The sequence below is a fragment of the Momordica charantia genome (assembly GCF_013281855.1).
Source record: "Momordica charantia cultivar OHB3-1 chromosome 9 unlocalized genomic scaffold, Mcharantia_2.0 BLBB01000009.1, whole genome shotgun sequence".
NCBI classification, from domain to species: domain Eukaryota; kingdom Viridiplantae; phylum Streptophyta; class Magnoliopsida; order Cucurbitales; family Cucurbitaceae; genus Momordica; species Momordica charantia.
Genome location: NW_028275167.1, coordinates 26,250,250 through 26,267,376, shown reverse-complemented (window position 1 = coordinate 26,267,376; position 17,127 = coordinate 26,250,250). Strand labels below are relative to the sequence as shown.

At 36.9% G+C, this 17,127-nt stretch overlaps 1 protein-coding gene and 2 non-coding genes across 3 annotated transcripts; all 3 read left to right on the top strand.

The window, feature by feature from the left end:
* Positions 1-3,231: 3,231 nt before the first annotated feature.
* Positions 3,232-4,760, top strand: MAKR4 (membrane-associated kinase regulator). Its single transcript, XM_022283562.2, has one exon. It carries the CDS (start codon positions 3,606-3,608, stop codon positions 4,656-4,658), a length of 1,053 nt encoding a protein of 350 aa, XP_022139254.1. The 5' UTR covers positions 3,232-3,605; the 3' UTR covers positions 4,659-4,760.
* A 2,445-nt stretch (positions 4,761-7,205) lies between these two features.
* On the top strand, positions 7,206-7,320 carry LOC148209277 (U5 spliceosomal RNA). Its single transcript, XR_015787518.1, has one exon. It is a non-coding gene; the product is annotated as a U5 spliceosomal RNA (small nuclear RNA).
* Positions 7,321-9,333: 2,013 nt separating this feature from the next.
* On the top strand, positions 9,334-9,451 carry LOC148209276 (U5 spliceosomal RNA). Its single transcript, XR_015787517.1, has one exon. It is a non-coding gene; the product is annotated as a U5 spliceosomal RNA (small nuclear RNA).
* Positions 9,452-17,127: the final 7,676 nt, after the last annotated feature.

Here is a 17,127-nt window from a genome sequence, read left to right as displayed (position 1 = left end):
ATTAGTGGGAGACCCCAAATGTTTCCTTACCAATTAGTTGGTGTGGGGTTGTGAGATTTTTTGTTAATGTTGATGTATTCAGAAAGGTTTCCTGATATGGTAGTTGGAATTTGTCTTATCTTTTGAAGGACAACATGATGATGAATGTGCCTCCTCTGCCTTCAAGGGTAGGGCACAGGAAGTAGTGGGCTGAAAACATGCCTGGCCCAAATCTTTCTGAAAAGGCAGTTCTGAAATAGGTAGTTTAGTTTCTCAACTTTCAAAGTTGTTGGGTCTAATAGGTTGAGCTTCGATTTTGCGTCAAGTAGGTCCATGAACTTTAAAATGTTTAGTAAGTCCGTTCATTTTGAACATTCGCAACCTCTTCTACAGAGATTGTTTTTAAGAGCAAGAGCAACGGGTTTGAAGAAAAGGCATGGGTTGCATTCTAGCATTGGATGATAACCTAGACTTGGCCCGACATTTATTATAAAAGGGGGAAAAAATGTTTAGTTAGTTCATTGGCAAAATGAAAACTTTTGTCTGGTAAGACTTTGACCTTTAAATTATTTATCTAATAGATTTGAGAATTTTACCAGACTTAGACACAATCGAAAGTTGAAGAATCTATTAGACACTTGTAAAGTTCAAGGACCTATTAGAAATAAAATTGAAAGATACAATTTATTTTCTTGATAACTGGGAGTCGAAGCTTTGTTCCCCTATACTTAGGCACAACCGCACCCACCTAAGGTTCGAATTCGAGAGACGTCAAGAGTTTTTAGTACTAAGCTGACCAGAAGGTTCAAACTTGAGACTTCTAAATCAGCATGACCAACTTTGAAATACCGGAACTAAATTTGTAATTTAGCAGGTATTTATTTATTTATTTTGGGTGGAAGCGTCGATTTCAGACTTTTTGGTGGGATAGAGAAGGCAATATTATGAAACCCAGCTTGATAGGAAGTGTTTAAATTGTGTAGCCAATAAGAAGAAATCTTTTCATCCGGATTTTCTGGGTGGTGGGTCTCAATTGGATCTCATTCTCCTGGCTCTTATTCGTGGCCTCTCTCTCTCCTCTTTCTCTCTCTATAATTTCAATGTCGATGTTTGATTAAAAATCTGAGTTACTTTGTTTTGTTCTGTGATGCGAGTGAGCTGCCCTCTCACATTCTCTGCTTTTTATAAAGGGATAATTATAAATTATATTTTTTTTTTATTTTCTTGTCTTGCTAATCGTATGCTTGTTTTAAAGATAGTACTGAATGTGTAATTTGTGAAATTCAAGAGTTAAATGAGCTTGTTTTTGTATGAAGTATAGATTTCTTTAGAACTGGGTTTGATTTGTAAATTTATAAACTATGGTAATGAACTCAAAAAAGTGAAAAAAAAGTGAATCATTAAGGTGCAGTGTGTAATTATCCTTTTCGTTTATAGAACAAGTTGGCAAAGTAGAAAATTCTTTGAAATCGCAAGTGGGTTTTTATTTATTTATTTATTTATTTTAATGGTTCGTTTTTTAGCAACATGCGGTTCTGAAAATTAAATTGTTTAAAAGATGATATTATGAATATGGACAATATTTTAATGAAATAATTTTGCAGAAATTTAGAATGAGATTTTTTTATTTTTTCTAGATCCAATATTATAACTCTATAAAGAATTAATATATTTTAAATATGAGCCACATTGAATATAGTTCGATTAACATATTCTCGACAAAATTTTTTGAGGTTTTGAATCCTATTTTCCTGTAATCCACTCTAAAAAAGAACTTATTTTAAATATGAACTGATGTTGATTGTTATAGAGAATGCAATATATTTATAAAATGTCTCACAATTTTATCCATAACCTCAGAAACTATCGATAACCAAAAAGTCAGACCCAAACTGAAAGTAGAACAAATTGCATATTTTCCAAACCCTAAGAATGGGGAGAAGATTTTGTCGAAAACATAGGCTACAACTATGAGATTGACAAATCCAAAAGCTACATGAAACTAATCTTTTATGCTGTACTTTTACAAATTATAAACTCGAAAACCAAATCCATATTAAAACAAACTCAGATTTCTACGGTTTATTCCTTCGTATAATCCAAACACAAATTACACAACTCCGAGCTTGAGCTTCCAGGCTCGAAGTTTATTAAAACGAAACACGAACCATCCCATTAAAGTTCAATGATAATGCTCCTTAGCTACATTTGCAGAGCCCACAGACTGTTGCTTGACGGATCTACAATCTCCTGTTTCATACTTTGTTTAGCATAGCACAAGTTGTGGAGTCCATGTTCAGTCCTCTGCGGCTAATTATATCAAACGGTTTGCAATTTGGAAAGGAAGGATTCTAAAGTAACTTATCTTTGAAGAGAGTGAGAGACAGAGCTAAAACGTGGAGACTGTATTAAAAGCAGAGGACAAGAGAAAAAAAGTCTGCAGCATTCAAGAAATTGATCCGGAATTTCCCTTCTCCACTATTAAATGTCGGGTCATTGTTAATTCTCCTTCTCCATAAGGTAATGGCCCTTTTCCCATCTCCTGAAATTTATAGGGGCAGTTTAAAAGTAGCATTTGATACAAAACATATAAAACAAAAAGAAAAGCAACGAATGAGATTTGAACACTCATCAATCAGTGTATGCAGATTGGTAAGATTGTTAAAAGAAAACACACCCAGGAATTCAGTAGAAAGAAAATAAAATCAGACAAAAGTGCTTCTCTAGCTCCAAGTAATGTTCTGGTTGAAAGAGGAGCTGTCTTCAATCATGTTTTTGTTTATTAATTTTTTGTTTAGGACCACAGGGAAATATGGAGGAACTAGCATGGTGTTGGAGAGCAGAAAAGCCAGGTTTTGAGGTATGGATTGGTTCTAAAAACTGATCTTTGTCTGGAAAGCCAGACAGGTGTTGAAAAAGATGGCTATACCAACTATTTTTTTAATCTTCAGGTGCCTCACCTAAGAATCTTAGATTAGCATTTAGAATGGAAACTCTGTGGTTTATCCCTTTTACTCTAAGCTACAGAGTTCAACTTTGAAATGAAGTTTCATGCCTCAGCTAACCCTATTTGTTTATTTGGCTGGCTCTAATGTTCTGTGTACAGTTTTTGTTTGATAAAATATTGTTAACTGATATTCTTTAATAATGGCTGACAAATATTTCACCCAATTTCACTGATTTGTAAGGAAAGTAACCCCCCCATGAAAAAGATGCAAAATCTCACCATTTTAAATTCTTAATGGTTTTCTACATCACCATAAAGAAGAGTTGTAAAGAAAGAGACCAGACTATTTTAGTGCATTCTTTTGTAGTAAGCATAGTGAAAAGCAATGAGAAATCAGCCACACACCAAAAAAGGAAAAAAAAAATACTAGTTCACTGAGGATTAATAAAATTGGGATATGGGTCAATGCTGGTCCAGTAGGTGAGCTCCAATTATGTTCTAATTTCATATTTGGAAGCATTAAAAGAGTGTCATTAATAAATTCCCCATACTTTATTCTCTATAAACCTAATATAAAGTCGAGCATCCTCAGTTTTAAAGGTGCTCCTACCCTTGAACCACCTGATAAAGCAGAGTTTCATATAAGCAGATCCAGAGAGAGAGAGGGAGTTTACTAGATATGGCTGTTGACATCCCATCTTATGATCCAGCAGATGATGACTATATAGACATGGAAGTTAGTTCATACACCAACTTTCTATGCCACTCCAAAAGCTCTCCGCCGCGTCCCAGAGAGTTCGAGTTTCAAATGTCTTTGAATTCTCGGGGGAGAGAGCCTACAACTTCTCCGGCCGATGAGCTCTTCTACAATGGAAAGCTTCTTCCCCTTCACCATCCCCCACGCCTGCAAATGGTAGAGAAACTCTTGCAGAAGTCTAATTCTGATTATGATTGCAGAAAAGACAATTTTGAAGAATTTTACAGCACTCCATTAACCACTGCTGTCAATACACCTACTGCAACAAGTACCCCCTTTGAATCCTGCAACATTTCTCCTTCTGAATCTTGTCGGATTAGTAGGGAACTAAATCCAGATGAATACCTTCTAGAGTATTCAGCAGATGCAACTTATTTGAATGGTGAAAGTTCGAAAAAGTCTTGGACCAGAAAGCTTAAGCATTCTTCCCTTGGTCTCAAGCTGAAAGCTTCCAGGGCTTACATCAAATCTTTGTTTACAAAATCAGGCTGCTCAGATGAGTCCTGTGCAGCAGCCACAAAGATTGCAGATGAAGGATCAGCTTCAAAAGCCCACGAATGTTCAAAGAAGTGTGCTAAAGTGGAAAAGAGAAAGCCACTTGGACAAATTCCAAGCTCTATTGCCAATTTCAACAAGGAAAAAGGCAATACAGAAAACCGTGATCGCAACAGAAGATCATTCTCAATGACCATTAAGAGACAACCAGATATAAAACCATCATCTTCTGCATCATTACATACCTCTTCCTCTTCATATTCACACAATTCAAGCGCGTATTTTCTGAAGAGATGTGGCAGCGTGAATTCAGAGATCGAGAATTCAATTCAGGGAGCAATTGCACACTGCAAGCAGTCTCACTCTCAGCAACCATTCCGTTCAAGGAAGACAGTTAGTGAAGTTGGGATTTACTTGTTATCATCTTCCAGCCTTGCAGTTTCTGGTGATCAGGAAATACCAGAACTTTGCAGGGGCTGAAAGACACTGATAGATAATGAGAAAGTACAGAGTTATAAGATATTAACATCTTCTTTCTTCTTACAAGATTCCTATCTTGTGTACGCTATGAGTCAATGCAAAATGTTGTTCGTAGCTATCTGTAATCTGTACTGTTTGGTAAAACATGTAGGACTTTATGGAAATGCAACCTATAACATGTCTATCTCAACTAATTTCAGCAACTCTTTCCAATGTTTCTATCATATAAGCTCAAGTCTCTAGTAAATAAGTATCACATATGTTCTTTTACTTAATCAACCAAATTCATAGACGACCCCATCCCAGAACGAAGGAAGCCCCAGCTCCTCACGCTGAACACTCATGTAAAAATCTCCATTATGTGGGAAACCATCATTGCCTCCCCTTTGAAAATTCTAGAAATGAACAACTTGAAATTGTAAAGTCGAGAATTGGGGTCCTTTACTCGAATATACACAGGCTTATGTCTCGGGAATCAAGATTACCGAAGAAAATCATACATTATTCATTCTCAAGCAATGCACATTTCCACCGCACAAATATCTGAGTTTTGAAAAGATAATGTTATGTAGAATCTCATACACTCTCCATTGATCTAGCTGAAATCCGCATAAACAAATGAACCCAAAAACTAAATTACTCTCTAGAGATTGGCCAGTAAAAAGTCATTCACAAAATTGACAGAATCAAACAAATCAACCACTTGACGAAGATTTCTCTAAGCTTGCAATTAGTAATGTGCAAACTAGACTATCGATAAACTAAATGAGAAGCAACGTCAATGCATGCTACTTTCTCCTCGATCAAGAACAGACCCTAGAAAATCAAATAATCGGCGACATAATTATATTTCCTAAAGAATATCCTGCGATAATGAAGCAATTTAGAGTTCTCTAATCAAAGAAAAAGAAAAAATCAGGACTCGGAGCACCCAGTTCTGTGCCTCCCTGAATTAGAGCAACGACGAGACGCCTGAGAAATTGAATATGGAAAAAAGGAAAAGAGAAGAATCACTTGAAGATGATAACTTTCTAGTCTACAGTTGCAGAGTATCGCAGAAGGAAGTAAATTAATTGTATAATTTGTTCAAAATAAAGGTTAAAAATCATTTTTTATCCGTCACAATTTTAATTTGTAACGATTTAGATGGTTAATTTTATGTTTTTTAATTACAACATATAAGGTAGAAATCGAACTCACAGAGGAGATATACGTCCATTAGAAGGTATTCTCGCTTTGACATTTAGACCATTTAACATTTAATTGGTAATAATGTATTACTTAAATTTTATACTATAACAATTTAGTTTATAATTTAAAATTTATAACCATTTAATTTCTTGTCGTAATTTTTGTTGAGTACTAACATGTAGGGATCTAACTTACAGCCTCTTGATTTGATAAATATGTAAATTATCGCTATGTTCGCTTTGGTTTATTGTAAAAAATTTAATTTAAAATTTAATGTCAATTTTTATTATGTGGTGACTTAGTCCTTGTAATTTATATTTTATACACATATGTAGTACTTAGTTTATTGATTTACATATATAAAAAATCAAATAATTTTAATATTATTTGTACGATGAAAATTGAATCATACAAATTTGAAAACTATAAAACTAAGTTGTTCCATATTAAAATTTAGAGATTAAATTGTTACAAATTTGAAAATTCTTAAATGAATAAGAATTAAATCGCTATTTCAGTGAAAATATAGGGACTTAAAAGTGATTTTTAAGTGAAGAGTTAAATTAATCTCCCTATATTTTGAATGTTAAATTTCCAAATGGTTCCTACATCATTTTTATCCATTTGAGAACTCAAACGTCCTCTTTCATATCATTTTACTCAACCCGAAATTTTAATATAGGTAGTCAATATTATTTGTCAAAGGAAAAACATCATCTAAAAGAGTAGTCATATATCATTCAATTTAAAGATCAATGTACTGCCAACCTAAACTTAACTCAATTGGTTAAGACATGTATCACTTATTAAAAAGTCGTGTAGTCGAACTTTCACCTCCATATGTTATTATACTAAAAAATGGATTAAAAGACATATTCAATTGAATGTGATCAAATATTTTTTCTAATCAACCATCATCTTAGATCAACCTAATAGATTGAATGAGATAGATCAATAGGTTAAAAATATTTATACTATGCCTACATCAACAATATTTTATTGGTATTATTTTATATTTCCTTGATTTTTTACCATAAAATACAAATATCAACTCACATCTTCTTATCTTGACATCACACCCTTAACATATAAAAATATAGACGAAAATACCGAAACGTTATTTACAACGAATTTGTCTAATTCTTGAATAAAAGAATAATCCATCCCTCTTTCCAAATTTAAACTCAAGATTATCCTCAGAAAAGGGAAAAAAAAAAAAACTCAAGGGTGTTTCCCTCAAATACGCATGAAAATAAGGTATTGAACTCAATATTTGTCCCACATCGGTGAAGCTGCGAAGTCTTGGAGATGGCCCAACGCTATAAAATGGGCAACCGGCGTAACGGACGAACACGGAGCCGTGCGGTGGGCACAGAGCGAACTATTCTTTCGCCTTTTACTAAAGAGTACCGCGTGCTCGTCGCTCACAGCGGCATACGCCTATTTTTGGAGGGTCCTTCTCTCGGGAGTGGTCCCCACACCAATCTCAGTCGAAATGCAAGTTTCTTTATTTTCATTTTTCGATGGAAATAGTATTTTTATAACAGCAGCATGCGTTGCAGGTTTATTAAATATTTCACTTCTTTAGGCCATGATATGTTGGTCTGTTTACACCAAAGTTTGAAATAGTGTCGATACTTGGGAAAAATTAGTAAATAAGATTTTACTCGTGTGTGTGTATATATTTTTAGAAGAAAACAATTTTACATAAAAAAAAACTAAATTGTCCAACTACGAGGAGTTGACCTTGTTTTTTAGTTTGATCTTGACATTGTCCTCTTCGTTTTTTAGTTTGATTTTAGTTTGATCTTGACATTGTCCATGAAGAAGATGAATCGCATGTGGGAGGCTTCCATCAAACTCCTGTATTGTCTCCAATTCGTCTTGTCAGGTGCAAGTCCTTGTTTGTTGAATTTCCTTTTGGATTTGTATTTCGACTTGCACTGTAGATTATGTATCTGTCAATCGCCCATTGAATATCTCTGGTTACTTGTAATTTAATTAGCCAACAATTGATCCACTGTATCATATCTAAATATAGCTAATAAGACTTTACTTGTAATTTAATTAGCCTATAATTGATGAACTAAAACTAAATATATAAGTAATATACTTATGGTGATGAAAACGTCGGAATAAAATCATGTATATATACATGAAAATTATTTGAATTAGTAAATTAAAGATCAATGTTATGTTTAGAAGGTAGGTAAATTTGATTAAAAATTATATTTAGAAGTTAGATAAATTTGATTAGAAAGTTGGACAGATATTTGAAAATTGTGTGAGTTTTAAATTTTAAAAGAAAAAGTAGATTTATTGACAGAAATTAAAAAGAAGTAAAAGTATTAAAAAAACCAAGAAGTAAAAAGTAAAAGTTAAAAAAAAAAAAAAAACTCACGCATCTGAAATGTCATAGATTAAAAAATGAAATTGAGAGGTTAAAGCTATCAGAGTAGAAAAATTGTTGGTATTACCTTTTTAATTTAATTGGTCAAAAATCAATATCTGCATGAACTCAAATTGATCATGAATATTAAACTCAATTCCTCTAAAGATTACTTTTTTAAAGGTGGAAGGTTAAAGTAAAAAATAAAAAACTTTGAAAGCAATCATATAAAATTGGAATTATAAAATTCAATGATGGATTTATTTAAACAAACATACCTCTGTGTATTGAAAATAATTTTTAGTATTTTAACTCTTAATTTTTGAATACAGAAAATAAGTTCAAACACCATGAATATTCAAAAATAAGTTCAAACACCATGAATAGAAGATTCGCTTTGACATAACATGACTTGAAACTAAATATTATCATATTTGGTTCAAAGCTCTCATCGACACGTTTTTGCTCCCTATTTGTAAATTTTTCTATTCAATTCACTAAACATTATACTCACTGTAGCATGATATCTTCACCTACATGATCCACGATGTAATCTTTAGTCTTACCTTATTTCTTTTACGAGAATTCCTTACATTTTTTGCTCCATGCCTCTTTAAAATATTGTCTTTTAATCCCATTTGAGGTAGCTTCTTGAGTAATTACACAGTAAAACTAGATTGAATCTTGTCTTCAATTAGATATTAAACACCCTAATTTGGACTGTTGGAGTCACTTTAACAAACAATACACTAATATTTGCTGAACACCCACTCTATTCTTTTTTCTCCAATAGCGGTTAGATTTATAACCTCTACAAATTTCATAGACTTAACAATACCAAAAATGAAATGATATAAAGTCGTCTCCCAAAGCAATTGTTTCGATTCCCAAAATAGAGGATTTTATTTATTTATTTTTTTTATAGAAAAGAAACTGTTAAAAACTGGCGTTGGAATTGGAAAAGAGAAAAACTCAAGAGTGGGATATTTTTTTCATACAAAACTTAGAAACTGAAATTCCCACATCGGAAAGGAGCGTCTTAGTAGACTGTCCAGCACTATATAAAGGCACCAACGTTTCTCAACGAAGTCACGGAGCCGTGCGGTGAACACAGAGCGAACTATTCTTTCGCCTTTTACTAAAGAATACCGTGTGCTCGCCGCTCTTAGCGGCATACGCCTATTTTTGGAGGAGACCCTCTCTCAGGAGCGGTCTCCACATCACAACTCTAGTAAAAAGAAATCCTTTACTTTTCTAGATTTTGTTAAGTTTTGTGATTTATTTTAGGATTATAAAAATTTTATGAGAACCTCTTAAAATGGTGTATACGATTCAAGTGATGAGAATTCACGTCAATCGGTGAGTGTCAAAGCAACTTGGGGATTGAAGAAATTGCTTCGGAACTTAACAGACCTTTATCGTATCCTCTGTTGAGAAACAATTGAAAGAATCGAAATGTAATTGGTTGCGATTGTGAAGTTTGGTTTATTGGGTTTCTGTGATTCCTCTGTATAAACAGCTTTTATCTTGTATTTTAATCTCTCTTTTAGTTTTCTTTTTTTTTCAGTCCTAAACGGATGATAAATTACTACTGCTTTTGAAGTTCAAAATAACCATATTGCTACATTATCCTGATGGTTCAGTATGATATTGAACCGTAATCTAGATCTCTTGTTAAGACTCAGATTGATAAATGGCATTCCAAATGATGTTCTGTGTTCAAGATATATCTGTTTTCTTTTTGTGGTTTACCATTTGTTAATTGGGTCATTGTTAGTTTGGTAAATTTTTGTTCATACTCACTTCAAAGATCAACTTTTGTGCAAAGTTAACGTGAAAAACATCTAGTAATTCACACAAATTCCTCATAAGAACAATCCTAAGTTTCTAGGAAAGTTATGTCAAAAGAGTTTATAGGAGAAATCTTTCTTGAAATTATCATTTCCAATACTCTCTGATAAGGTTAACACATGGATAGGAGCCATTGCATATCATTTTCAATAATCTTATTGAACTGTTTCTCAGAAAATAAATTTCTTTGAATGTTTTCTATATAGGAAGAGATGAGAAAACTAAGGTATTTCGTGTTTAGACTGTTCAATAATTTGTTTTCTTTAGGTAGGCGACTAATCGTCCAATCTTCTATCGGATCATTCTTAAACTACAACCATAATCATGCCCCTGAGCCGAATACTGGTATGTCGAAGATGTCGACTACGAGTGCAATGTGCTTGAAGACATTCTGTAAAACTAGTAAGCCTTACTTTATCCCCACCTGATTGTAGTCCAAGTATCTGTTCTTATGTAAAGATTTTGGGCTTGGTTTGAAGGGATGTGGAAAAATGGACATGATTTTGGATGTAAGAAAGTAGAAAAGATCTAAACATCTTTGCCTGATTGCTAGTTCTGCAACTCTTTGTTCTGATTGATATATGATATCATATATCAGTAGCTTTTACCACTGCTTTGGGATGGATTTTGGATCCTTATATCAACATTGTAATCTCTGTTTGTTTGAATTTCTGCGAGTCTTCCATAGAAACACCATTTTTCTATTATTGATATTCAAAAGGCATTACAAAGGCGCCAAGGGAGAATTAGAGAGCTCCTAAATCTCTCCCGATCAAGCCTAGACAAAATGGTGAAAAAGCACGTCCCGTCTATACGTCTATCAGTCTATCAGTCTCGTGCTTGGATGATATGTTGGATTATCATGTAAGATGAAAATTTTCTATTCTAAGTGACCGACCATATGTTCAGGTTGTAAATTTATTCGATTCAAATCAATCATGAAAGATTAAGAATCTATTTGCCTATTTTTAACATTAAGATTGACACTAGTATCTTGAAGTCATATTTTATTTGATGAAAAATGATACCCAGAATGACCTTTGAGGAATAATTGAGGAATAAGGGAGATATGTATCTAAAAAAAGGCTTTGAATAAAATAAATGAATATATATATATACACACACGTATACAATTTCGATCATAAACGAAAGGAAAACTTTTAATTAAAATAATCCAAGATATTAAATTTTTGTCCATATCTTTTTCATCAACATTTTCATGTCTCTTGGGTTGGACATTGGCATCAAGGCTCAATCCACATTAAAAAAAATCAACAAAATATAAACAATTTATCAACAAAATAATATTAATACTAATGCTTTTTAATAAATTAGTGTAAAATGTCTATTCGGTATGAATTCTTTATTTTTATATATATTTTTTAAAAATATGCTTCACTTCGACATTTCATCGATATACATTGATATACTTTTATTGACATTTTCATAAAATTAATATCTCTCACATTTAAAATCTTGGGCAAATCTAAACTAATTTTAACTAATTTATAAACTCAAGCAAAATTTTGTAATGAGTTGGGTAGATTAAATTTTTAAGATCACCGAATGTTTTCAACAAGAGTTTTTCTATCAATAATCAAACTTTTGAAGTAGCTGGAACTTGGATATAAATAATTTTATGTTTGAATATAAATGGTTAAATATCCTATAAATGATTAAATTTACCATAATCCATAATCTTAAACTTTTGAATTCAATAATAATTTAATAATTTAATATTATATATGTTGATGATAGAATTCGGCCTCTTAGGATCTAGCCAAATTCACAACAATCCCCTAGAAATAAGGGATCGATGAGACCTGGAAAACAGAATAACGCTAAGACCGGTGTGGTTTTTGCCACACGGGCTCCAATGCTTAAATTAGTATCGGAGTAGTCGAGTATAGAGGGTAGAATTTTTAGACATACCTTGGGTTTAGCTTTATAAAGGTCGAACCCAATCCCTTCAGGGTTTATATGGATTTACATAAGTTGAATCATTATGCATTCAGGAGATCATAGACGGAGTGATCTCATGCTGCATTTAGGACCGGGACAAAGTCGATTCGGATCGGACTGCACGGGGGTGGGATGCATTGGAGAGGTTCTCGGCCATTGGGCTGAGAACTCCTGCTCGATGTCAACCCCAGGTCGGCTATGGCCGGCCCAGGTTGCTGGGCCCCGACCCACTTACCTCTCTTCAGGTCCACTCCTTCGACTCTCTTTCATCTTTTCGATTGTTTAGTCTGATCTATATTTTCTCCCTACGTATATAATCTCTATTTTCTCCCAATATATATACACGCACACACATGAAAACAAAAGAGAAAAGAGAGATGTTTTGATTATCTGAAAAACTGTGAGAATGAGAAAGCATTTATAACCACATCAATGAAAAACCAATCTTCTCTAAACCCACCCATGGTTTCTCCTCAAAATACCGACTGCTCTGATTCTGAAAAGACCTCTCTCTCTCTAGTTTTAAGAGTAAATGACCGCATCACAATCCGTATAATAAAGTAATAAAATTTTATAGATGCCAACTTCAAACGTGTATTCATTTCCTCGAGGTTTGGTCTCTCATATTTTCAAATTATTATAAAAAAAAAATTATAGATTTAAATACTAGGTTTAAATTCAATTTAGGTTCATAAGTTTTCAAGAATATTCTATTTCGATCCATGAACTTTCAAAATGTGTTTTATTTTGATCTTTAAACTTTCGAAAGATCTATCTTTAAACTTGAAATTTAAAAAAGTAACCACCTTTAATTTGATATTTACCTTTAGTTTGATTTTAATAAATTGATAACATGGCTTCGGATACGTGAGCATGTATTCAAATTCAAACCATATAGATTGAAGTCTTGGATAAGAAATTTTTAGGTGGAAATATAATCTAATAATGATAAAAAAGAAAAGTTGTTTATTTGAAAGTGGACTAAAAGTTATTGAATAAAATTTTTGAAAGTTCTGAAATTAAAATAGAATAAAGTCAGGGAGTGTATTCTAGGGTGGTTGTCTACGTCTCAATGTGGGTTGGGGCATCTTTTTTTTATTTATCTAAATTAATCCAAGAGCCACCATCTCTACTTTTCTAGGAAATCATCTCCGGACCTTTCCTTTTCCTATTCCTATTCCTATCTCTTTATTTCCTCTTTTTGAGAAATTCCTGCAATCAGAGGAGCTAGTATGAGTTCGAAGAGCTAGAAGAGATCGATATTCACTCACTTATCTATAACAGAGAGTAAAATTAAGAAAAAGAGAAATTTCAAGACCAACTTAAACCTAAATACAAATAATGAGAATATGTATTCAATTATTAATTATTTATTACTTTAGGTAATTTATTAATGATGTTACCACATCTTGTTCATTTTTTTTAGAGATCAGAGGTTGAATCTCCGACCCTCTGTTGTACTGGACGAATGATTAATGATTTTATTATTTTTCCAATTTCTTAAATAATTTGACAATGTGGGCGTTTTTGTCAATATGGATATTAAATTCAATTAAAAAGAACATCTGAGTACCCTATTGGAACTCTTGTCGGCTTGGAAATTTGAAGAATAAATGAAAAAAGGGTCCCACAAGTAGGTAGCCATGGCCCATCCTTTTCAATTATGATGCTTCTTCTTGTGAACCTCATGTTTTCGTTATGAAAAATCCAACTCCAAATTGAAGTTGTCTGAAAAAAAAAACTATGCTGGTAGATAAAATTTGATTGAAATGTGAAAATTTGTCGATGTTTGAGCCCGAAATTGATTGGGCTCAGACACGATTCAGATCGGTGTGCTTAGAACGAGTTATAGCCAATAGTCCCGCACCTCCCTTGAACAGTTCTTGAGACCTGCAAAACAAAGTTAGCACTCCGACGAGCAAGTTAGTTCTGGTCCGAGCTAACTTGCCGAGTCTACTTAAGATTGCATACCTTGCATTTAAGGCAAAGATTTCTATTTATAGAAACTGGGCCCGACAGGGATTCTGACACACCCTAAAATCGCGGCGTGTTGCCGGGTACGGAAGGGACACTGTTACGAATTTTGTTTCAGCTCAGCTCGGCACTATAGGTCCTACCCTGACTGCCGACCTGAGTAATTTGGAGTTGACTTCTCCATTTTGCCCGCGTGTTCAACCAGCTCACCTTTAGGATCATGACACGTGGCAGGCCAGGATTCGCCTCCAAAATTGGCCCCCACTTCGGCGGGGCGGAGGTCGGCTCGGCGAAGTCCTCCGAGCTAACTAGAGACGGGTCGAATCCACGCGTGCATGTGTGACGCCATGGATGTCGTCAGCCCTAGCTTCTGCTTCGGGAACCCAAACGTCGTCGTGGGGACAGCCTGGCGTGGGCGGATCCTGTCCGTTGATCCCTCCCTGATCGAACGACCCTCATGTCTCCGTGCTGTCTTATAAAAGGCGAAAGTTTTTCACTTTTCACTTTTTACTCTTGAGTTTTCGTGTACCTCGGCCGTTTCCAAGTCAGGTACTCTTTCCCTCTTTCTTTAGATAGTTCTTTTAAGTCTCCCTAGTCAGGTCTGGCGATGAGTAGCTCGTCTAGGGATTCGTCGTCTGGGTCGTCTAGTTCCTCTAGTTCAGACGACGTTTTAGGAGATCCGACCTTGGCTTCTACCTCAGGGAACCCTTACGTCGAGGATAGCTCGGCAAACCCCAATATAGCCTCGACCTCGGGGAACCCTGACCTCGGTCCTGTAGTTGAACTTCCTCCTTCATCTTGCTCGGTAGGCAAGTTAGCCGAGCTCCGCAAAACTTACTCGATCCCCAATTCCATAGAGCTTAGGGTGCCCAACATCGGGGAACACCTCGACGACCCTCCTCCGGGCTTCGTCAGTTTCTACCCCCAGATGTTACATAGGGGGGTCAGACTTCCCCTCCACCCTTTTATACAAAGGTTCCTTAGTGCAGTCAACCTCGCCCCAGCTCAGCTCTCCCCTAACAGATGGTCTACCGTGCTCGGGGCCTACGTCCTGTGGTAGGTCCTCCGAGACGAGGATGAGGACAGGCTTACGGTGGACCAGCTCTTAGCGACCCATACCGTCAAAGCTTCCACCGAGGGAGAGGGTCGGTACTACCTCTCAGCTCGGCGGAACGTAGGTCAGCTGATCAGGAATCCCTCCTCTAACAAAAATTGGAAGGGGTGCTGGTTCCTCGTCTCTGGCGAGTGGCTTCTGAGGGACGGAGGGGGTGAGCCGACCTGCCAAGTCCCAGTAGAGTTCGGGGACGTAGGTGAGTGTCTTAGGCGCGAGCTAGGGGTGTGTTTTTGTTTGTCTTCTTAACTCGAGCGACCTCGTTGCTAACGTCGGCTTGTTTTGCAGCTCTTCCATCCCCCGTTCCGAGGATCAACGACAAGTCTTGGGAGATCATCAAACGAGCCCAAGGTTGGAGACTAAAGTATGCGCTGTGGGGTGAAGCACTCGTCTCAAACTCCCACCTCTTCTCCAGCGGCCTCAGTCCTCACGATCAACCAGGCGAGCTCAAGAAGCTCCCCAAACCTCGGCAACGCAGCTCGCAAAAACGCAAAGCTCCTGAAGGTAACTTCTTCTCGGCACTTCAACTCTTTCAACGGAAGTCTCTGAGTTAACCTCGTCCTTTTTGCAGGAATGGCTTCCAAATTCCTCGCACTCAGTAGTACAAAGCGGCAGCGGGCCTCCGCCTCGGTTGCTCCGCCGGCGCCCCCCCAAGTTCGTCATCGCACAAGCAGCGCCGACGTCCCAGCTCCAGGGCTGGCTAACTTGGCGAAGCTTCAGTCCCTCCAAGCTCAGCCCCTACAGACTGTCGCTGGGGGTGAGGGATCGTCCACCCCTCTGGTGAGGAAGAAGCGAGCGAGGGATACACTTCCCTTCGAGGAGGTCAACTCCCGATCTCCGCCTCCCCCATCGTGGTCGACTCAGAGGAGGGGTCGCTACATGGTCGGGGTCATGGCGCCGAGCTCCCACTCCCTTTCAAGCTCGCTTTCTCCCGCCTCAGTATTCACGAGGCCGCGACGAAAGTGAGGTCCTCGAGCTCTCACCTGGCGGAACGAGCTATTCAGACGCCCGAGGATGCTGCGGAGGCGGTGAGAAAGATCATAGCTCTTGCTGCGGAGGTAAGCTCGTGTCTACTCTTCGCTCCTTTTTCTTTCTCTTTCCCGATCTAACCTTGAACTTTTGCAGCTGCATTACCACGCCTGCCTCTCGGCCTCGATGATGAGCTTGGAGCTCGGCGGACGGGACTTGAAGGAGGAGGAGACGAACGCCTCCTATGAGCGAAGAATCTCTGAGCTCCAGGCCGAGGTTGAAAAGGTGCGAGCCGAGAAAGAGGTCGAGGTCGATAGGTCGAAAGCCTTGATAGACCAAGCACGCACGGACCTGAAGAATGCCAGGGGCCGAGCCGAGACCGCAGAGAAGGGCTGGAATGAGGCTCGACAGAACTTGGCGAGCTGGGCCTACTTGGAGAAGAGAATCAAAGAATTCCCCGAGTTCGACGGCCTAGCTCGCGATATTGCAAACAAGGGCTTCTACTACGCCATTAACAGGCTCGACACTGCCTGCTCGGAGGACGCCATCGCCACCGTCGAGCAAGAATACGAGTCCATCTGGGTGGAGCGACCTGCTGAGGCCGATAAAGAGGCTGAGGTTGCTGGTGCCGAGGCGGGGTCCAGCAAGCCCGTCGACCCTCCCCAGGAGTAGATCGTCTCGGCCGTCTGTTGCTTCTTGCTTTTCCTCTCTTCTTTTTTTTTTTAAATCAAATCTGTACTGAGCCGAGGCATATATACCTCGGCTCTCCATTAAACTTTTATCTTAAATGAAATGACGTCGTTTTGCTTAGATCCGAATTATTCTTTCCGAGGTCCTTATACTTGTTGAAATTTAATTAAACCTTAATAATACCTCGGCTTTTCATCAAACTTTAAATTCAATGAAAACAAACTTCGTCCGAACTTGAGCTGTTCTCTCCGAGGTCCCTATACTTAGAGAAATTTAATTAAACTCGAACTTCAATTTTAGCTTTGGCCTCGTTGTCTGAGTTTCTCAAGTCT

What these genes read in the sequence shown, in the direction of transcription:
- MAKR4 (XM_022283562.2), top strand. Translation starts at nt 3,606, where the DNA reads ATGGCTGTTGACATCCCATCTTATGATCCAGCAGATGATGACTATATA.